Raw genomic sequence first — 21166 nt, forward strand, 5'->3', positions numbered from 1 at the left:
CTTGACAGCGCACTGACCGGCCATGTGAAAGGTTGGACAAGCTAATGAGTTGTGATGTGTGACGTCATTGTCTGGTGACGCCACCCCTTTCCGAGCATGCGCATGGTCAATATGTGCGCTGTTATCCGATGTTCAGCTGGTGGGTTGATGCTGAGGCGACTTGGCTGACAGAGAGGGCTCTGCTTGCCTGCTGCGGCACGAGTGCCATAGGTTTGCCACCACTGACCTAGAAGATATTTAACAAACTTTTAAATAAAACAAATAAAACAATTCTCAGCACATTCAATGACTTGGCAAATGTTTGAAAATGTCTCAAAATTGAATATGCTTTTAACATTCATTGTTGGACTGAATGTCATTCCTGAACAAAAACCACATCATTGGTACAAATTTCTTCATTTCAGATAAATTTTCCATCCTGCTCCTTCGAATTTTCATTGTGGTTGATAACAAACATCATTTAACCTTAATAACACTAATGATTAGAAAATCAAATGAACGTTCCTAAAATGAAATTTTTTTAACAACATTCTACTGTGTATGGCCAGCTTGAAGGTGAGAGGGGTTTTAATCCCTCCACTCTATCCAAAACTACAAATATACTTCCACAATGAATGTGTCTGTATTGTGCAGCTTTTATATTATAAATAAATTACCTTATTACCATATGCAGTCATTTACAAACATATTTTTAACATTAAATGTTTTGCTTTGTTCCTGCTGTAGGTTGCATCCCGAGTTCCAAGGCAAATTCCCTTTTCTTCAAGAAGAGTAAGTGCTACAATAATTCCATTCTTATGCATTCATTTATCTGCTCTTCCATCATGTATAAAATGTTATTCCAGAGATCAATGTCATTATTACTAAGCCAATTAACAAATATATTGTACTTTAAGCCCATAGCAAACAAAATCAGCATCAGATATCACCTTTCATATACTTGAGTGTACTAAACTGGTGAAAACTGAAATGTGATTAGACATGAAATAGCCCTTGAAACTCTGTTATTAAAAATAATATGTGCATGCGGGTCCTTCAGTTGACTGGGAAACAATGTTGAAAATATCTAACTAAAATAAAATGAATTACTTCTCAGTACCAATGGTATTATTTTCAGTTTATCATGTTTTATTTTATGAGGGTGGGTGTGCTGAAGATTGTTCAGGGGCATTTCTGTTTACATATTAAGGAAGCTTGGAACTGCAGTATGCATAGAGTAGATCCCCCATAAGTTATTAAGGTTATAAAAAGTTATTATTAACATTGTAAGCTGTCATGTACAGGACCCTACGTACCTTCTTGTCTTGCATTGTATTGCAGGTGTACTATGCCCCTTTATTTTGTAAAGTGTTGCGCAAACTATCTGCACTCTACAAAATCCAATATAATACCACTACTACTATTACTACTACTACTGCTACTATTATGTTGTTTTTTAAGAACTTATACTTTTGCTCACATTTAGTTAAAGTGTATCTAAAGACAAAACTTTTTAAACGTTTTGAATAGATTAGCAAAGGAGTTAGAACCCCTGTTAGGTTTTAATTGATATTTGTGTTCCCTTTGGGGAGATCTGCTTTATTTGTCCTGGTGACTACTATCACTAGCACTGAAAGTGAAAACAAATCCAAAATATCTAATCTTCAGTAAGGTAACATGTTCTTTACTCTATCCAAAAAAGTTTTTGCTTCAGATATAGTTTAAATAATATTAACAAAAAATATTTAAGTATTACTTTCTCCTGATTGCTCCGGAGCATCAGCTGGTCACAAGATTTACAGAATGGTATAAAATGTAGTAGGTATAAATTATAGTCCCATTCACCAACAACTCCTCCAACATGTCTACATTTTAACCATCTCCTGTAATATATTTAGAGCCTGTGACCATTTCCTGTAGCATCTTTGGGGCCTCTGACCATCTCCTGTATCATATTCAGAGCCTATGACCATCTTATGTTGCATGTTTGGTGCCTCTGACCATCTTCTGTTGCATGTTTGGAGCATCTGACTATCTTCTGTTGCACTTTTAGAGCTTCTAACCATCTTATTTTGCTTTTTCAGAGCCTCTGACCATCTTCTATTGCACGTTGCAACCTCTGACAACTTTAGTAGCAATACATGCACTGAATATTTTGTGCAGCCCTTTAGAGATGTCAGGATGTCAGGATCACCATGTCAGCCCTTGTATCTACGTCCTCATTTGCTATGACAATGGAACTACTTGTTTCTGGAGAGATTATAAGGCTTGCAACAATTTCCAGCAAAGTTTGGTTGAATGACAGCATGGACATGACTTGATATACAACTTTTATTTTTTTTACAGGAAATCAAGCCCTTGGTTTCTGAATTCACTGTGAAATCAACCATTATATCACGCTATGCTTTCACTGCTGTGTCCTGCACCATGGTGAATCGGGCAGCTGAAGCTAAAGATGTTGTATTCCAGATGCAGATTCCAGCAACAGCTTTTGTCTCCAACTTCACTATGTAGGTACCTATAAAAACAAATTATTGTTCACTGAGAAGTTTATTCTTAAGCTGTGTTCCCAGATGCGCAGCTAAAATTAAAAATTGTGTTTCTCTCCGAATCTTCTCAAGGCTATTAATACAGTGACACTTTATAAATATGATATTACAGCTTATGTGGTAGAGCCCACTAAAGCTACTAAAAAACACCTGTAAAAATTAAGTTAAAAAGTACTGACCTGCATGTAACTTGTAATACCAAAAGGAATGGAATGAATATGGAGGCTACCATTTCAGATTTTCTTCATTTGAAGATGCTAGTTGCCGGGCTGGTAAACGTATTCATTGGCTTCAGTACTTTCTAAGTCAGTTACACAGGACAAGTATTCAAATTTGGAAAGTAGTATAAAAGTCAGAAGACCTTATCTGCATATTTGATCTGGGTCCGTGACTCAATATATTTAAACCAGAGAGTAAGCATTGCAGCCTGGCAGTTGAAATTGTCAGAATGGAAGGTCAGCAAAAATAACCTTCATAGCTCTCTTGTGACCACTTTCCTTTTTAAGATGCTTACATACTGTCCTGCCAATATAAAATATTTTGACTACTGTGCGCAGATGAAACACCGAAATGCTTGCACTCTCTTTCCACTGTAAAAAAGTTTGGCTACTGTGTCTCAGACGTTTTTTGTATGATAAAATCTGCCTTGTCTCTTATGTGTGACCTAATCAAGTGCTCACACACTCTCCTGCCACTGTAAAATATTTTTTGGCTACTATGTATTACGTAGATGCCACATTATAAATTGTATTCCAGAAAAAAAAAACTTTGTCTATTTCTATTCAAGTACAGTGCTTATATACTGTCTTGCTGCTGTCCAGTTTCTAGTAAAACATATCTGAAGTCTATGTTTTGAATATTTATTTAAAGAATTGGGAATATGGAAATGGAAGGGAGTGTGGGAAATGTGGGGTTCTTGTGTGTAACGCGTTGATATTTTGTATAACCTTTTTTTTTTTATCAGTAGAGCTTTTATTGAATTTGAACAGTACAAAAAACAGAGGTACACTACAAGCCAACTAATCAGCCAGTATAATAACATACAAAAGAAGTGTACTATAGTCACAATGTATAAAAATTGTATAATGTATAAAAAGAAAATCTGGCAAACCAGACAAGCATTTGGGAACAAATATATTTGTAATAACAAATGATGAGCCTAACCGTTGACAGAGTTTTTGGAATGTGGTGGATAGGAAAGACGTGGATGAAAAGGTGTATAACCATTTAAGATCATGCAGTGTGGTATTGAATAAAAAAAAGCCGATACATTGTCCTATCAAACTATTATGCTATTGGACAAATGAGGGCTTTAGCTGAGTTTTTTTTAAGAAGACACCTCCCTATGGCTTTTAGATCTGTTGTAATGGTTACTGCTCTTGGTCACAGCAGGCTTACTACCGCCTAATGAAAAAGCATATGTTGCTGCTAAAACTACCTTATTATTATTTTTTTAACAAACCAGACTAAATGTGAAAGAAAATGAAAATGTCCATTAAAATCATACTTTTCTCACCACATACTGCTTTAAAATGTATTTCCACTTTTACAGCTGAGATAACGTCTACTTTATATTTGTTACATAAATAAAAAAATATAATTGGTGCTTGACATTTAAAATGCTCTTTTCTGATAACTCCGGCACTGAAAAATTCTACTTAGTTATATTTGTTTACAGGAGGACTGGGGAACAAATATGTCATCGTAGTATTGTACAGTATGCATGACTTTTTAGTATGAGGGTATGCAACAGGAGGAATGAGACTGGCAGTTTGCAGATATAGGCACCCCAAGTGCAAGTGCCCTTTTTTGGGGAGGGGTTATGAGAAATGGCCCTTCCCATACAGGCTATTGTGCTAAACCTGTAGGTAAATAAGAGAACTAGAACCTTTGCTAAGTGGAAGAGTGGGTTTGATAATAAAACTGGCATTGCCTCCACCCAGGACAGGGACCCTGTGAACAGAGGGAATTCCCTTCCTGGGAAATTAACCAGTAATCTAATCAAAGTAAGTGGGATCAGATGAACTACTTTAGCCAGCAGACAACATTAACCATAAGTATGTAGATGCACATCAGTATGCTAATTATATGGATGATATATATGAATACAATAATAACAGCACCTACATTCAAAGCACACATAGGTATGATCAGCAAAGGGCCCAACAAAGTCCTGTTGGACTTGTGCACATATACCCAGGTTTATATAATTATTACTAAAGATAGTTCAGTAGCAGGGGACCCCTAGGATGATCTGGATGTGGTTTCTGTCTCGGTTTTGGAGACAGAAGATGATCAGTGGTGATGAGGAGATCTACAACCAATGTCCAACCAGTCTGGAATGTAGCTTCTCACCAACAGAAATTGTGGTGTGGCACCGGAACTCAAAGTCAGCCTATCTACTCTGTATCTTAGTCCCTAGTAGCTTCTAATCTGTTCTGCAACTGGACAACTCTCAAGTTGCCGAATGCCTAACCTGGCTCTAACCTATACCGGTTATTGAACCCTGAGCTAAAAGTAGCTATAGAATCCCAGACAATAAGAGGCAGGGTCAGCTAAAATAACAAGAGCTGCATATAAATAGGTTCACCTTCTAATATAATGGAAGGTGACCACTACACACATACAGCAGCACAGACCTGGCTATCTAGCACTGTGCTTGTGAGATGATAAAAGTAGGAAAGAGATATGTCTGTTACAGTGATTCAGATACACACTCAAGCTATGGACAGTGGGCATTGAACTATTAGAACATAGGAATACTAGCATAAAAGTCTCTACTTCTGGTCTGGGTGAAACACAGCAGCTCCCGTGTGTGTGTGTATAAGATCAGTTCCTCTCTCTCTTTTCACCTCTTTCTTCTGGGGTTTCCAACCTAGCTAACAGCAACAGGAAGTGCATGTCTGTAACCAACTTACTCTGTGGAAAGTAACAAACAGCAGCTATTTACAAATACAGACAGTGGTGGGTAGCATATACTTACACTCCTGTAGCCTCAGTCAGGAAATCATAGAACAGGACCAGTCACTGCAGACTACACACATTGTGCTGGAGATACATAAACATAGGGGACATTTATCAAAACTGCCTAGGGCTCATGTACACTGCAGCTGATAAATTCACGTTCATGAGCTTTTCTGCATTTTTTTCAGCAGCCCCTGAACTCTCCCTAATGTTTTCCTATGTGTCCATGTACACTATGTCGTTTACAGGCAGTTGAGTTTACAGTCATTGTAAACATGGCTAACCGCGTTTATAAGCGTTTGCGTTTAAAAGCGTTTTACAACTGTTCCATATCCAAATGCTGTCCAGAGCCTTTTTTCATCATCAGAAATGCATGCAAAGCATTTTCCATGTATTCAAATGGACCTAGCACACCAGTGTAGTCAGTTCCAGGTTTTGCGTGAAGGAAAAAACGGTAGAACGTGCTGCATTATGCTCATGATGGGATCCATAGTGAATACAACTAGAAAAGATAGTTAATCTCAACACATACTGCTCTCTCTATTTCTCTCAAAATGTCTGAAATAGTTAATTTTTACTGTTTTTCAGTGCATTCTGGGCATTTTGGAAGGTCTCCTGATGTTATCTCTAAAAAACGCTCTAAACGCAAAGGCACATAAACGTGCAGAAATGCGGTATGCAAATGCGGCTAAACAGACGTTTTTAAACCTATGTTTTCCAGCAGTTAGTTTCCATCATTCAGAAGTGTATTCCAAATGTCCCATGTACATGGAGCCTTATTGTTTGCAGTTGCTTTGCTGCATCATCTATATTTTTATTGCAAATATAGGGCAGGTTTATTTTCTGTATGCAATTTGTGCAATAAATTAGCCACTGTTGAAAATGAACATATCTGCATTTGTCTAAAAGTGTTCCTTAGCAATTTCAAGTTTGGTGACAGTTCTGAGGCTGAAATTCATTGCTATAAGTACCTGAGATAAATAAATAATAATAAATAATGCAGCACAACTGAGAAAATAAGTGGATGTCACATATGCCGATGCTGCCATAAATTCCCATAATACTTCTTTTCCTTTCCATGTACTTTCCTTTCAGTATAAAGTTCTCTATTTACTTCCCCTGTTTATGAGGTTCCAGAGATTGGGATCCATCTCTTGGGGAAAAGAGGGCTAATGGTAGTTACTGCCAATGACAGCATGGCTCTGGCCATGCAACCATGATGGAATTAGTGTCTGCTTAGCATCTTCCTGTATATTGTAACCCCCAGGGAGAGATGTCTTCTGTAGCTTAAACAGATATAGAAATTATAGATCTTGATAGAGAAAGACCTGTAGAAACATATAAGAGAGGAAGGATAAGGACATTGTCAGGCCATACAAGGGACAGAGATGGTACAACGGTGGCATATGTGATGCATTAAGCCCCCCAAGTGTACTGATATTACTGGGATTATCATGTTTTTAATTCTGAATTGTGCAGGACTACATAAAAATGGATTTGCTCATGAACCATCAAAGTGAGGTAAAATTTGTGAAGAATGGAAGTGAAATTTTAAGTTTATGTTAAGCCCACAATGTTTTTGTTTTTTCTTTTTGGCTATGACAAAAATGTTTATTACACCTATATATTTTTTAAAAAAACATAATACAGTAATCCATGTTTTACACCAATTAAACACTGCCCCCCTCCAATTATGCATTAAAGTACAGTGATAGCACACAATAATGGCAAATTGCAAAATGGAAATGTGTAGTACCACTTGCAAAAATGTGTCATCTTAAAGGAAGTGAAGTCCCCTTTAAAAAAAACACTGTCACTTTGCCCATGCAGGGAAAGGCCTTCATGCTTCCCCCCTTACCTATATTTCCACTCAGCTCCTATGTCCTCCACAGCCAGCAAAAACACCCTGCATTTCCAGATAGGAGGGAACATGTCACTTTATCCATTCTGCTCTTGAAGGTCTTCAGGAAGCAAGTTATCATGCTTTAGTCCACACTGTATATATTTCCTACATGATGATGGGTGAGTTCAGGCAAAAGAGTTTTTTTATTCCTTAGAAATAAAGAGGCACTGTCACATTACCTATGCAGGTCACAGGAACAAAATAGCCACTTCATAGGGTAAAGTGACATCTAGGCACTTCCAATTATGGAGAAGCATGTGATCTACCCCCTTGTGACAGTGCCCTGGCCTAGCAGCCAATTGCTAGACCTTGGCACATCATATGTCAGGCAGAGTGACGTCACCATTCCCCTGGGTTGTCAAAAGAGCTAATCTCCTTTGAAAAGGATGGTATATGGGGGTTCACGTATTAGTGTTCATTGTTGCCTGGGTATGCTCTTTAATACACACAGGCAATTGAAACATAAACTCACATTACAGTGAAATATGTCATTCTTATTCTATAAATGATACAATGGTTATCTTATTAATTCTAGGATTCTTGGAGGCAAAACATATTACAGTGAAGTCACATGGAGAAAGAAGACTGGAGACAACAATATACATGATTATGAGAAAATTAATGGTGACAGGGGGTAAGTAACACCCTTAAAAGATAAATTAGGACTTTTGAGTAATATAAACTTGAAAGGAACTCCTAAAGCCCCATTCACATTGGTACTCCTGCATTTAGTTTTTCTAAACATGTACAAGTTTTTCCTGTGTTTAGATATTTCTGCTTTAAAGCAGGTTTGGCTGCATTTACATATGTTTAGCTATTAAATTTTTTATCAGATCTTACATGCACAGAATTCTATGTAGCACTCTCCTAGCATAGGATGCTAGGTAAAATTAGTTTTCTCTCCTTCTGTAATCTAAGGAGCAATAATTGTTTGGCCTAGTCTTCCAGAGATTAGGGCAGGAGATTCAAAATAACCAGCCTAAATATTTATTAGGTTCCAGCCAATCCAGAAGGGTGCTGGAGGGGCAATAAATAGTCAAAGACACTGGAGAGCAGGGTTCCTTCTCCTCAGGAGGGTTCCAGAGCCTGAGGGCTGTTATCTTCAGGCAGCCTATGAACTGTGCAGCTGTTCTAGAGGCCTCAGTGGTGTCAGGTCAGAGGGCCTGGATGAATGTTGCTAAAAGATGATTGCAGAACTTTACCACAAGAGATCTGATCTGGAGAAGGTCTGTCTCACAATCTGGAGTGTATCTGGAAGAAGCTGGAAGGTGGCAGCTATCCTGGGGACTTGTGAGTAAAGACCCTAAATTGATCTCTGCGACTGTGTAGAGTTATGGAAACTGCACTGGGTACCAGCAGTTGTGCAATAGTTCAAGATAACCAGATACCAAAAAGATTTGTTCCATGGTCCTCAGCTGTGAAGCCTTAGACTGCTCAGGAACTTGCCCCATAGTCCTCAACAATGAGGGAATAGACTTTTACCTAAGGAACATTGTTCTGTAGCTGCTGTTAGCTAATGGTTTTGGAGTATGCAATGCCCTAACCCCTCTCCTGGTAATGTTTTCAAGCATTAAATTACAAAAAGACATCCCCTAGACTGATTCATTTGAGCTGGTGTGACTGGACTGATGCTAACAGTGATGGGTAGCCTCTGTACTTGTTGGGGAAGAACCAGTTAAAACCAAGGGCACCTACGGGGGTAGCAACACATACAGTATATGTTCTCTAAACACAGCTAAACTGACAACATCTAAATGCGGGTAAAAGTTCCGTTTGAAGACATAATTGAAAAATGATTACCTGCATTTATTATGACTTTAGAATTGTCCTCTAAATGCATATACACTCATGCAGGTTCACCAGTGCCAGTATGAATGAGGCCTAAAAGTGACTTGGTCACCCAAAAATCCTGTTAACAGGTATAAGGTAGAGGCCCATACCTTTGACATGCAGTTAGCAATGCTATGTTTGAAAGCTTGGGTCACTCTCATCCGACACTTCCTGATAGCATTGAAGCTTGTTTGCTTGCTCTTACTTCCCACACATTGATAGCAACCTATCACTATGATAGACTGTTTCACTGGCCAATAGGAATGTGCATTATGCAGAAAGGGTTTGGCAAACTTTAATTTCCATATTGTGTCATGCATGAAAAGGAAGAAGGTCTTTGGTTGCTGCAGACACCAGAAACAGTTCTTTCACTTTTTTTTTATAAAACATTTCATGATGTCACCCACTGTACATTGCAAAGAGCTTTTGAATGTTTTTTTTATCTCCATTACATAATAAGTTTACAGATAACATAAAAACTTTAAATAATAGCTATTGCTAAAAATGTTTGGCTTTAGTGCTGTTTGTGATATTGTTGGATACATTTTCTACTTCCTATTTGGTCACTAGGACAGCAAATTAGCAAAATCTCTTCAATGGGAGACACACATGATGAAATTGTTTTTTTACAAAATAGGAAGGGGGGTTAAGGCCTCTTGAATTTTTACCTGCTCCCTATTGGAATCTTCCCACTTCCTGAGAGTTTCCTGTGACGGAAAGGAGAAGAATTATTTTCCCAAACATAGACAGCAATATAACATGACAAAGGTTGTATCCCTTCTCCATCTACGGAATACTTAAAAAAAAGAGTTTTGGTTGAAGTTGGGCTTTAAAGTGGTCCTAAATGCTGAAACCTCCCTGCAGCTTCCCTCTTGACCCCCCTAATATTTACCTGAGCTCGATCTTGATCCAGCAATGTGCATGGGAGCAGCGGCTCTCCCAGGTATCTCCTTCCTCATTGGCTGAGACACAGTAGCAGGAGACACACAGAGGTAGCACAGGAGCGAGCACACACGAGTGCCCCCAGAGCAAGCAGCTTGCTCTGGGGGCACTCAGCAAGGGGGAGGAGCCAGGAACACAAGTGGGGGACCCATAAAGAGGAGAATAGGGGTTGCTCTGTGCAAAGAGCAGGTAAATATGACATTTTTTTTTTTTTTTAAATCGGAACCTTTAGTATCACTTTAATCATCTCGATTATTGTACCTAAGTTTCATTGCATTTTTGGGTTTATTTGCAGAGAGAATGAAATGGAAACATTTAATGCATCAGCATTCATTCCTGGAAGAGACAAAGCTATTTTTCTGCTTATGTATGAAGAGCTGCTTCAAAGACGTCTTGGAATGTATGAGCATGTAATCAGTGTACGCCCACAGCAGTTAGTTGGCCGCCTATTGGTGGAGGTCAATATTTTGGAAACATCTGGAATCACTTTTCTTGAGGTTTTGCCACTCCAAAACAATAAGCAGAAAAGTAAAAATGGTGAGTAATGGATTACATACAAGGATGTAATTAACCTGTCATGTCCCCAAGGTGCAAGGGTCTAGGTTAACATTTAATGCAGGAAGACATCATCACATGGATGACATCAGAATCCTTCTAACTGGGAGATGAACTAAAGAGTGGCAGCATTATCAGTAAACTACATTTTGTCAGGTTATGGTTTGGTGCTAAATACAATATGCCTACAATATTCAGATGTAAATCTGAAATGTATAGCAATTTTGTGCATCACATTTCTAGAAAGGACTGAAAAAAACACCATTTTAAAAAATATTTGATTTTTTATTAGTCAAGTGTTGTATATGAAATAATTAATATTAATAATTTGCATCTACTTTTGAGCCAGCCGGTTGAATTTTCATGTTTATGTTTTCAGGCTGTACCTTTGCTTTGTCAATAGAGTTTGTGTTTACAAGACTCAATAGCTTGAGATGAAATTTGTATATACTAGTCAATATATTTGAGGAATGACTTATCGAAAAGCTTACATTGAAGACAAACTAAACCTCAAAGCTAACCCATAGTGCCTGACAAATCCTTTGTCATACTTTGTATTTGTAAAACAAAAATTGTATATAGATCCTAATGAAACAAAAAAAAGTATTAAACTAAAAAGACAGAATAACATTGACCCAAAACCATTGTCATGTCCCATCAAATGACAGCAAATAAGCAATGAGTTTCCCTTTAATATCGTATGCCTCATTAATAAATGGGTGTGTGGGCTGTTGATGACTAACAGCTCAGGAAATAACATCTATCCATAAGGTCTTCATAAATGTGTTTATTTTGGAAAGTCACACAATAGATAATTTCCTCCATCAACACCTGACATTACAGAACTTCCTGACTTTCTAAGGAAAATTCTAATGAAAACCACCTAGATATGGAATCATCCCTAAAATGATCGTGTTTCTATGGAAACAGTCACAGCTTCTGATATACAGTGGCCTCAGGGAAGATGATTATATAGCAGAGAAATTGTTAGCTACTAACTTATTACTGTAGACATTGACAGTATTTGTCTGCACAGTATATTACCCAAAATATAATGCATTATATTATAATTACATTATTATTATATGCAATAATTATTTAAAGCAGAAATAAACTCTCCTATTCTTTAAAACCAAGAAAGCTGCCATCTTAGCCTCTGTTTTATCTGCTGTTGCCATGGTGCTGCACATGTGATCAGTTATGACATTAGCCATTTGATGGCTTGACAGTTTGGTGGAGAGCACAAGCAGCTTTGACAGTTATCATTCATAGCATGCCTTGAATGTGTCTGTTTTGGGAAATAGTTCAATTGATGGGTTTAACTTGGTGGCATTCCATAAAAAATGGATTTAAATACTTAAATGCGTATATCCCCAAAGCATATCTAAACCCAAAAGCAAAAATGTCATATATTGTAACCTATCTGTCTTTAAATGTAGGGTGTGGGAATTAAATTCCAAATGTAGAGTTTTTAGCCTGTCTAATGTGGGGGTGCAGTAAAAAAATGTCAGGGTGGCAGAGGATGGGAGATCAGCAGGGCAGAGGACAGGGGTAACTGCTGGCAAAGCAGAGGACAGGCAGAGCAGAGGACTTTCTCCCATCCCTGCACTGCACACAGCCTGGGCACAGGCAGCAGAGCTCTTCCCCCCCACCACACAATGCAATGGAAGTATAGTGTCAAACTAAGGCGATAAAGTATCAGATTAGGGTGGTATAGTGTCAACTAAAATCTGGGGGGGGGGGGATAGCCCACACCTGCACCCCCCTAGATCCGGCCATGATTCAATCGCCCCTGCCCACTTTTATTCATTACCAAAAGTTTGTTTATACAAGAGTTTATACATGGATTTACCTCGCAGAGGTTCGCAGTTTATCACAAAACAACACCTTCCATTCATTATCTGCAGCAGTGTGTGTCTCTTTACCCGCAGGTGGCTGCAAAAATCTTCCTCCTTCATACTCACCAGATACTGCCCTGAGTAAATCTTTTCTGGCACTATGAAGGTTAATAGCAGCTGTGGCTACTGAAAAAAAAGTTGCATCACTTGCCCATCGCCTTCGGCTGTCTTCGTCATTCAGATTTAATTTATTACTATTTTCGCACAATGCAATATGTTCCGTGAATGGAAGGAGCAGATGAATGACACAATGAATACAAGCAATATGAATGGTGGAGAAGGCTGAAGTAGGCAAGCAAGTGGCCCGACTTCTATAAGATTAGCAGTGGTGGCTGTTACCTCTCACAGTGCCAAAAGATAGCACTCAGGGCTCTGAAGAAGTAACAGAACTGAATTTTTACCAGAGTCAGCTGTCTGCAGGTAATGGGATACACACTATTACACATAGCTAATATGTTTGGTGCTGTATCCCAGAAAATGAAAAAGCAAAGTTCAACTTAAAAAAAACAAAACTACCTTTTCATTTTTAAAATCAGTCTCCAAAGAAGTGGCTCTGCCAAAATATTGTCTTTTAGGGGTAGATTTACTGAAACTGGAGCACTCAGAATCTGGTGCAGCTGTGCATGGTAGCCAATCAACATCTAACCTCAGCTTGTTCACTTAAGCTTTGTCAATAAAATCTGAAAGCTGATTGGTTTCTATGCAGAAGTGAGCCTGATTTTGCACTTTCCAGTTTTAGTAAATAAACTCCTTAATGTATGCCTAAACAAAGCCGTCTTAGAGAATTATATTATCAGTCTACTCCAATCATGAATGCGCATTTCAAAAAATGAAGGAAGTAGGGTGGATAATATGGGTAAGACAGTGATAGGGAGACTGAGTGTTAACAGTAGTGTGACAGTAGGAAGGTAAAATCACCTGGTTGTGTCCAGGATGGCAGGCACATTTCTCCGAGATTCAGGCTGTATGTAGATTTATTCCACTAGTGGGAAGTGCTGAGCCCTTCAGCAGTGAGGTAATGAGCCCAGCTGAAGCAAGTAGGCTCATTAAGGCCTCTATAAAACTTCCCAGCCTGCAAAGCGAGTTGCCTGGAACCAGTCCTGTGCCTGAGTAGACTGGGGAACGTCATATCTGTCAAACACCTGTGTGGAAAGCCTTTAAAGAACAGGGCTACAGGCTACACCTAGGTGATAGCGAAGGAAGCTATGTGTATAGTAAGTGGCCAAGTTGGCAAGGATTTATTTTCATGTTTCTTTTTGTTTTGATGTTTTTCCTCTTGTAAATAGTGTAAATAAACCGCAACTTTGTTTTCTCACCTAAACTGCTGTTTTGCTGTGCCTGTTTTGTGTTATTAACTCATCCAGGGGGTCACACACACCCGCTGCTGAGCTAACCCCTTTCCACATGGTGGAGGATGCGGGCAGTTTGTGGTAAATAAAGACCAGGAAGGTGAATCCCAGGAATCCTCTGAGTGTGGTGAGGACTCTCTTGAGTTCCCCTTGTCAGTATTAGCAGGGGAGACTCAAGGAACTAGGGAGGAGCCTACATCTTCAGGCAAAAACATGCTGGCTGTTGAGTTTTCTGACTTAGAGGTTCATAGGGAAAATTTTGCCACCAAGCAGTTAATAGAAGGAGAACTAGTGATCCCAGATATGACTTGTGCTTATCCGTACTTCCTTGTGGAAAGGGAACTACTAAATCGAGTCGCTCAAGGGGCGGAAGAAACCATTGAGCAACTGGTGGTGCCCAAACCTTACAGGACGTTGGTGTTGGAGTTGGCCCATGGACACATCTTTGGAGGTCATTTGGGGGCAGAGAAAACACGGGAGAGAGTATTGCAGAGATTCTATTGGCCTAGGGACATTAAGGAGATAGAAAATTACTGTTCCTCCTGCCCTGTGTGTCAGAGGTCAACCCCTATACCCCATTTCTGTAGTTCACTCGTACCTCTTCCCATCATTGAGGTCCCTTTTCAGAGGATTGCAATGGATTTGGTAGGTCTGCTGGTGAAGTCCGCTAGGGGGCATCAGTACATGTTGGTCATACTAGACTATGCCAACCGCTATCCAGAATTCCGCTCCAAAATACCTCTACCAAGACGATAGCTAAGGAGCTATTTCTTGTTTTCAGCGGAGTGGGTATTTCAAAGGGATTGCTTACGGACACGGGTACCCCATTTATGTCCTGGGTGATGAAAGAACTGTGCAAGTTGTTCAAAGTGTCAGGGCTCCCAGGTATGACCAGAGATGTGTGACTGACGCAGGGAAACGCAGACTTCAGATATGGGATAAACAATATAATTTATTAACACTAACAATACAAACATAAACGCAGTGCAATACTAAACATAATACAGTGCAAACAAACCAAACCAACCACCCACAGATAACAGCACATACAAGCAAGCGTCGTCAGGCAGGCCGGGTCAATATCAATTGGGCAGGTAGGTACAGGGGGAGCAAGCGGAGAATGGTCGGGGTCACAGGCCAGGTTCAGCAGGTAGCAAGCAGCGTAGTACAGAGGGTCAGGCAGAGGGATGGTCAGGGTCACAAGCCAGGGATCAGGACAGGTAGCAAGCAGCGTAGTACAGAGGGTCAGCAAAGGAACAGAAACAGGATGCAGGACAGATACAGGGCCCAGGACAAACACACACCAAGGCAGAGTCTGTGGTTCTGGCCATCCCTTAAATACCCCAGCATAATCAGTTCCAGGTGTTAGCTGGCTGCAAAGTTGAGTCTCTGATTGCTGGGAGCACCCGCTGGCCAGCCCTGGTACTGCAGATCAAAAGGCAGGTGAGTCCCACCATTGCTGGCCAGTCCATTCCTGACAGTACCCCCCCCTCAAGGAGCGGCCTCAGGACGCTCCAAACAGTCCTAGCTGGGAAAAATGTTCCACCGCCCGGGTCTGGTAACTGGCGGGATATCAAAGACTGGCACACCTGGCAGGACTCCGGGCAGCGGTACACCAGGCAGAGGCACATCGGGCTGGACACCGGGCAGAGGCACATTGGGCTGGACTCCGGGCAGAAGCACATCGGGCAGAGGCACACCGGGCTGGACTCCGGGCAGAGGCACATCGGGCAGAGGCACATCGGGCTGGACTCCGGGCAGAGGCACATCGGGCTGGACTCCGGGCAGAGGCACATCGGGCTGGACTCCGGGCAGAGGCACATCGGGGTGGACTCCAGGCAGAGGCACATCGGGCTGGACTCCGGGCAGAGGCACATCGGGCAGGACTCCGGGCAGAGGCACATCGGGCAGGACTCCGGGCAGAGGCACATCGGGCAGGACTCCGGGCAGAGGCACATCGGGCTGGACTCCGGGCAGAGGCACATCGGGCTGGACTCCGGGCAGAGGCACATCGGGCTGGACTCCGGGCAGAGGCACATCGGATTACCAGGCGAAGCAGCAGGCAGCGGGTCACCGGGCGGAGCAGCAGGCACCGGGCCCCCGGGGCGGAGCAGCAGGCACCGGGCCCCCGGGCGGAGCAGCAGGCACCGGGCCCCCGGGCGGAGCAGCAGGCACCGGGCCCCCGGGTGGGGCGACCGGCATCGGGCCCCCAGGCGGGGCGACCGGCATCGGGCCCCCAGGCGGAGCGGCGGGCGCCGGGCCCCCAGGAGGGGCGACAGGCATCGGGCCCCCAGGAGGGGCGACAGGCATCGGGCCCCCAGGCGGGGCGACAGGCATCAGGCCCCCAGGCGGGGCGACAGGCATCGGGCCCCCAGGTGGGGCGACCGGCATCGGGCCCCCAGGCGGAGCGGCGGGTGCCGGGCCCCCAGGAGGGGCGACAGGCATCGGGCCCCCAGGAGGGGCGACAGGCATCGGGCCCCCAGGCGGGACAACAGGCATCGGGCCCCCAGGCGGGGCGACAGGCATCGGGCCCCCAGGCGGGGCGACAGGCATCGGGCCCCCAGGTGGTGCGACAGGTCTCGGGCCCTCAGGCGGAGCGGCGGGCGCCGGACCCCCAGGTGGAGCGACAGGTCTCGGGCCCTCAGGCGGAGCGGCGGGCGCCGGACCCCCAGGTGGAGCGACAGGTCTCGGGCCCTCAGGCAGAGCGGCGGGTGCCGGACCCCCAGGTGGAGCGACAGGTCTCGGGCCCCCAGGCGGAGCGACAGGTCTCGGGCCCCCAGGCGGAGCGGCGGGCGCCGGACCCCCAGGTGGAGCGACAGGTCTCGGGCCCCCAGGCGGAGCGACAGGTCCCGGGCCCTCAGGCGGAGCGGCGGGCGCCGGACCCCCAGATGGAGCGACAGGTCTCGGGCCCTCAGGCGGAGCGGCGGGCGCCGGACCCTCAGGTGGAGCGACAGGTCTTGGGCCCTCAGGCGGAACGGCGGGCGCCGGACCCCCAGGTGGAGCGACAGGTCTCGGGCCCTCAGGCGGAGCGGCGGGCGCCGGACCCCCAGGTGGAGCGACAGGTCTCGGGCCCCCAGGCGGAGCGACAGGTCTCGGGCCCTCAGGCGGAGCGGCAGGCGCCGGACCCCCAGGTGGAGCGACAGGTCTCGGGCCCTCAGGCAGAGCGGCGGGCGCCGAGTCATCTGGCACGACAGTGGGCTCCGAGTCAACTGGCATGACCGCTGGCACTGGGTCAGACATTGGATCGTCTGGCTGGACAGCGGGCATCGGGTCACCAGGCATCAGGTCATTTGGCTCAACAGCGGGCACCGCGTCATCTGGCAAGGCAGTGGGCTCCGAGTCAACTGGTATGACCGCGGGCACTGGGTCAGACATTGGATCGTCTGACTGGACAGCGGGCATCGGGTCACCAGGCATCAGGTCATTTGGCTCAACAGCGGGCACCGCGTCATCTGGCAAGGCAGTGGGCTCCGAATCAACAGGCACGACAGTGGGCACCGGGTCATCAGGTACCGGATTGTCTGGCTCGACAGCGGGCACTGGGTCACCAGGCATCAGGTCATTTGGCTTGCCAGCGGGCACCGCGTCATCTGGCAAGGCAGTGGGCACCGGGTCACCAGGCATTGGATCGTCTGGCTCGACAGCGGGCATCGGGTCACCAGGTATGATAGCGGGCACTGGGTCACCAGGCATCAGGTCATTTGGCTCGCCAGCGGGCACCGCGTCATCTGGCAAGGCAGTGGGCACCGAGTCACCAGGTACGACAGCGGGCTCTGAGTCAATTGGCACGACAGCGAGCACCGGATCAGGTACCGGATCATCTGGATCAACAGCGGGCATCGAGTCAACTGGCCTAATAGGATCATCAGGCTGGATCAGTTCATCATGCTGGGTAGAGGCATCAGGCTGAATGCCGGCGTCCGGCTGAGTAGAGGCTTCAGGCCGAGTAGAGGCTTCAGGCCGAGTAGAGGCTTCAGGCCGAGTAGAGGCATCAGGCCGAGTAGAGGATTCAGGCCGAGTAGAGGCTTCAGGCCGAGTAGAGGCTTCAGGCTGAACCACGGAAGGCAGGTTCACCAGTTTGGATACTGGCAGGATGGTATTGGTTGGAAAGAATTTTCGCTTTTTTCTGGTTTTAACTACTGGAGCACTGCAAGTAAACGCAGGTCTGCAAACGAATGGAGCAGCTGGAGACAGAGAAGAACTGGAGGATGGAACAGGAGAGGGAGCAGTTGCTACAGAGGGCTTTTTTACAGGGTTAAAGGCAGGATAGGTGCAGCAAGTGGGAACAGGGTACTGACATGCGGTAGATAGCCAAGTATACTGGGCTGTAACTGGAGGAGCTGTTGGGAATACAGGAGAAGAGTTAGAAGCAGGACTGGGTTTTTGTAAGCTGACTGAGGCTGGGTGCAACAAGTCTGTCCATGTCTGCAGTAGGGGTTGAACAAAGCTGAGCTTACACAAAGCCTGTCTGGTCAATGACTGCACTGCGTTTATACAAACTCTTAGTGTCTGTGGTGAACATGTGGAATAACGCTCCAGAAAGTAACCCACATCATCCTCTAATAACCACACCAGGGACTCTACCTGGTCTGCACTAAATGGTGGCAAAAATTCATCCCTGCATTCGGGGGAACCAGATGAAACCAACTCTGCACAAACCTCAATCAAAGACTGCACCTCAGAGAACTCTGTGCCCTGATCTACTAGAACATGAGCGAGCCGTATACATTCTAGCAGTTCATCCCGGGGATACTCCTTCAGAGTTTGATAAGCATACTCCCTGTCATCAAACACTAGCAGAGATAAATACTCAACCTCATCCAGATCCATCCTTCCCATCAACAAACCAAGATGGCTTCCCTGTGCAGCCACTTCTGGTCAGGATTGGCCTTGGTGTAATGTCAGGGCTCCCAGGTATGACCAGAGATGTGTGACTGACGCAGGGAAACGCAGACTTCAGATATGGGATAAACAATATAATTTATTAACACTAACAATACAAACATAAACGCAGTGCAATACTAAACATAATACAGTGCAAACAAACCAAACCAACCACCCACAGATAACAGCACATACAAGCAAGCGTCGTCAGGCAGGCCGGGTCAATATCAATTGGGCAGGTAGGTACAGGGGGAGCAAGCGGAGAATGGTCGGGGTCACAGGCCAGGTTCAGCAGGTAGCAAGCAGCGTAGTACAGAGGGTCAGGCAGAGGGATGGTCAGGGTCACAAGCCAGGGATCAGAACAGGTAGCAAGCAGCGTAGTACAGAGGGTCAGGCAGAGGGATGGTCAGGGTCACAAGCCAGGGATCAGGACAGGTAGCAAGCAGCGTAGTACAGAGGGTCAGCAAAGGAACAGAAACAGGATGCAGGACAGATACAGGGCCCAGGACAAACACACACCAAGGCAGAGTCTGTGGGTCTGGCCATCCCTTAAATACCCCAGCATACGTGGGGAAGTACAGAGAATGTTGGATTTGGGGGTGATAGAGGACTCCCAGAGTGACTGGTCCAGCCCCATAGTGTTGGTGCCCAAACCGGATGGGAGCTGGCGGTTTTGTAACGATTTTCGACAGTTAAATAAAGTTACAAAATTTGACACCTACCCCATGCCACAGATAGATGAATTAATCGACTGATTGGGAGCAGCCCGGTACATGACAATGCTTGATTTAACCAAAGGATATTGACAGATTCCCCTAGCTGAGTCAGCAAAGGAGAAGACTGCATTTGTAACCCCGGATGGGGTATGCCAGTATAGAAGAATGCCATTCGGGTTACAGAATGCACCGGCCACCTTTCAGCGAAAAATGGATCAGATTCTCTGCCCCCATCAGAAGTATGCTGCAGCATACCTGGACAATGTGATTGTCCATAGCACAGATTGGGCCTCACATTTGCCAAAGGTTCAATCTGTATTAGATTCTATACGGAAAGCTGGGTTTACGGCCAACCCAAAGAAGTGTACTATTGGACAGGAAGAGGCCAGGTATCTTGGATACACTATTGGGAAAGGAGTAATAAAACCCCAAATCAACAAAGTTGAAGCGATACAGAGTTGGCCGTGTCCAAACAACAAGAAGCAGGTACGGGCCTTTCTAGGAATTGCTGGCTCCTAACCAACTTGACAAAAGGGAAGGAGTCAGTCATGTTTAAGTGGTCCCCAGAGGCTGAAGCAGCCTTTCAGTCTTTTAAAAGTGCCTTATGTAGCCAGCCAGTTCTATACTCACTGAACTTCTCAGAAGTGTGGTCCAGACGGATGCATCCAATGTGGGCTTAGGAGCAGTGTTGTCCCAGGTTTGGAAGGGGGAGGAGCACGCAGTAATCTACATCAGCAGAATGCTAAAATTACGCCACGATTGAGAAGGAGTGTTTAGCGGTAAAGTGGGCTCTAGATTCCCTTTGGTACTATCTGCTAGGCAGACATTTTGACCTGATCACGGATCATGCTCCCTTAAAGTGGATGGCTCAAAATAAAGAGACCAATAGAAGTGTAAATAGGTGGTCCCTGGCCCTGCAAGAGTTCCACTTCACTGTAAAGCATTGCCCTGGGGTTCAGATGGGGAATGTGGATGCTTTATCCCTGGTTCATGCCTGCCTGACTGCTTGTGCTACAACCCCAAGGTTGAAACAAGAGGGGGGGGGTATGTGACAGTAGGAAGGTAAAATCACCTGGTTGTGTCCAGGATGGCAGGCACATTTGTCAGAGATTCAGGCTAAATGTGGATTTGTTCCACTAGGGGGAAGTGCTGAGCCCTTCAGCAGTGAGGTAATGAGCCCAGCTGAAGCAAGTGGGCTCATTAGGGCATCTATAAAACTTCCCAGCCTGCAAAGGGAGTTGTTCCATCCTGAAACCAGTTCTGTGCCTGAGTAGACTGGGGGGCGGCATATCTGTCTGTGCGGTGAGACAAACGCCTGTGTGGCCAGCCTCTAAAGAACAGGAAGATAGGGACTGGGTGTAGCACAAGGCTGCACCTAGGTGATAGCGAGGGAAGCTGTGTGTATAGTAAGTAGCCAAGTTGGCAAGGATTTATTTTCATGTTTCTTTTTGTTTTGATGGTTTTCCTCTTGTAAATAGTGCAAATAAACTGCACCTTTGTTTTCTCACCTAAACTGCTGTTTTGCTGTGCCTGTTTTGTGTTGTGAACTCATCCAGGGGGTCACACACCCACTGCCAAGATAACCCAAGTAGGTTGA

At 44.6% G+C, this 21166-nt stretch overlaps 1 protein-coding gene across 2 annotated transcripts in view; it reads left to right on the forward strand.

Annotated features, from left to right (window-relative positions):
• The window catches only part of LOC149462364 (inter-alpha-trypsin inhibitor heavy chain H5-like), a 127506-nt gene that overhangs the window by 22773 nt on the left and 83567 nt on the right, over positions 1–21166 (forward strand). For both annotated transcript variants that reach the window (XM_089676859.1, XM_089676860.1), the window contains exons 2-5: positions 727–771; positions 2326–2489; positions 7931–8029; positions 10463–10704. In XM_089676859.1, coding sequence (XP_089532985.1) covers positions 727–771; positions 2326–2489; positions 7931–8029; positions 10463–10704 — 550 coding nt within the window. The remainder of the gene's footprint in view (positions 1–726; positions 772–2325; positions 2490–7930; positions 8030–10462; positions 10705–21166) is intronic.

The sequence above is a fragment of the Staurois parvus genome, unplaced genomic scaffold, assembly GCF_062004578.1.
Source record: "Staurois parvus isolate SC_StPar_1 unplaced genomic scaffold, SC_StPar_1.0 ptg000175l, whole genome shotgun sequence".
In the NCBI taxonomy this organism is placed as follows: Eukaryota; Metazoa; Chordata; class Amphibia; order Anura; family Ranidae; genus Staurois; species Staurois parvus.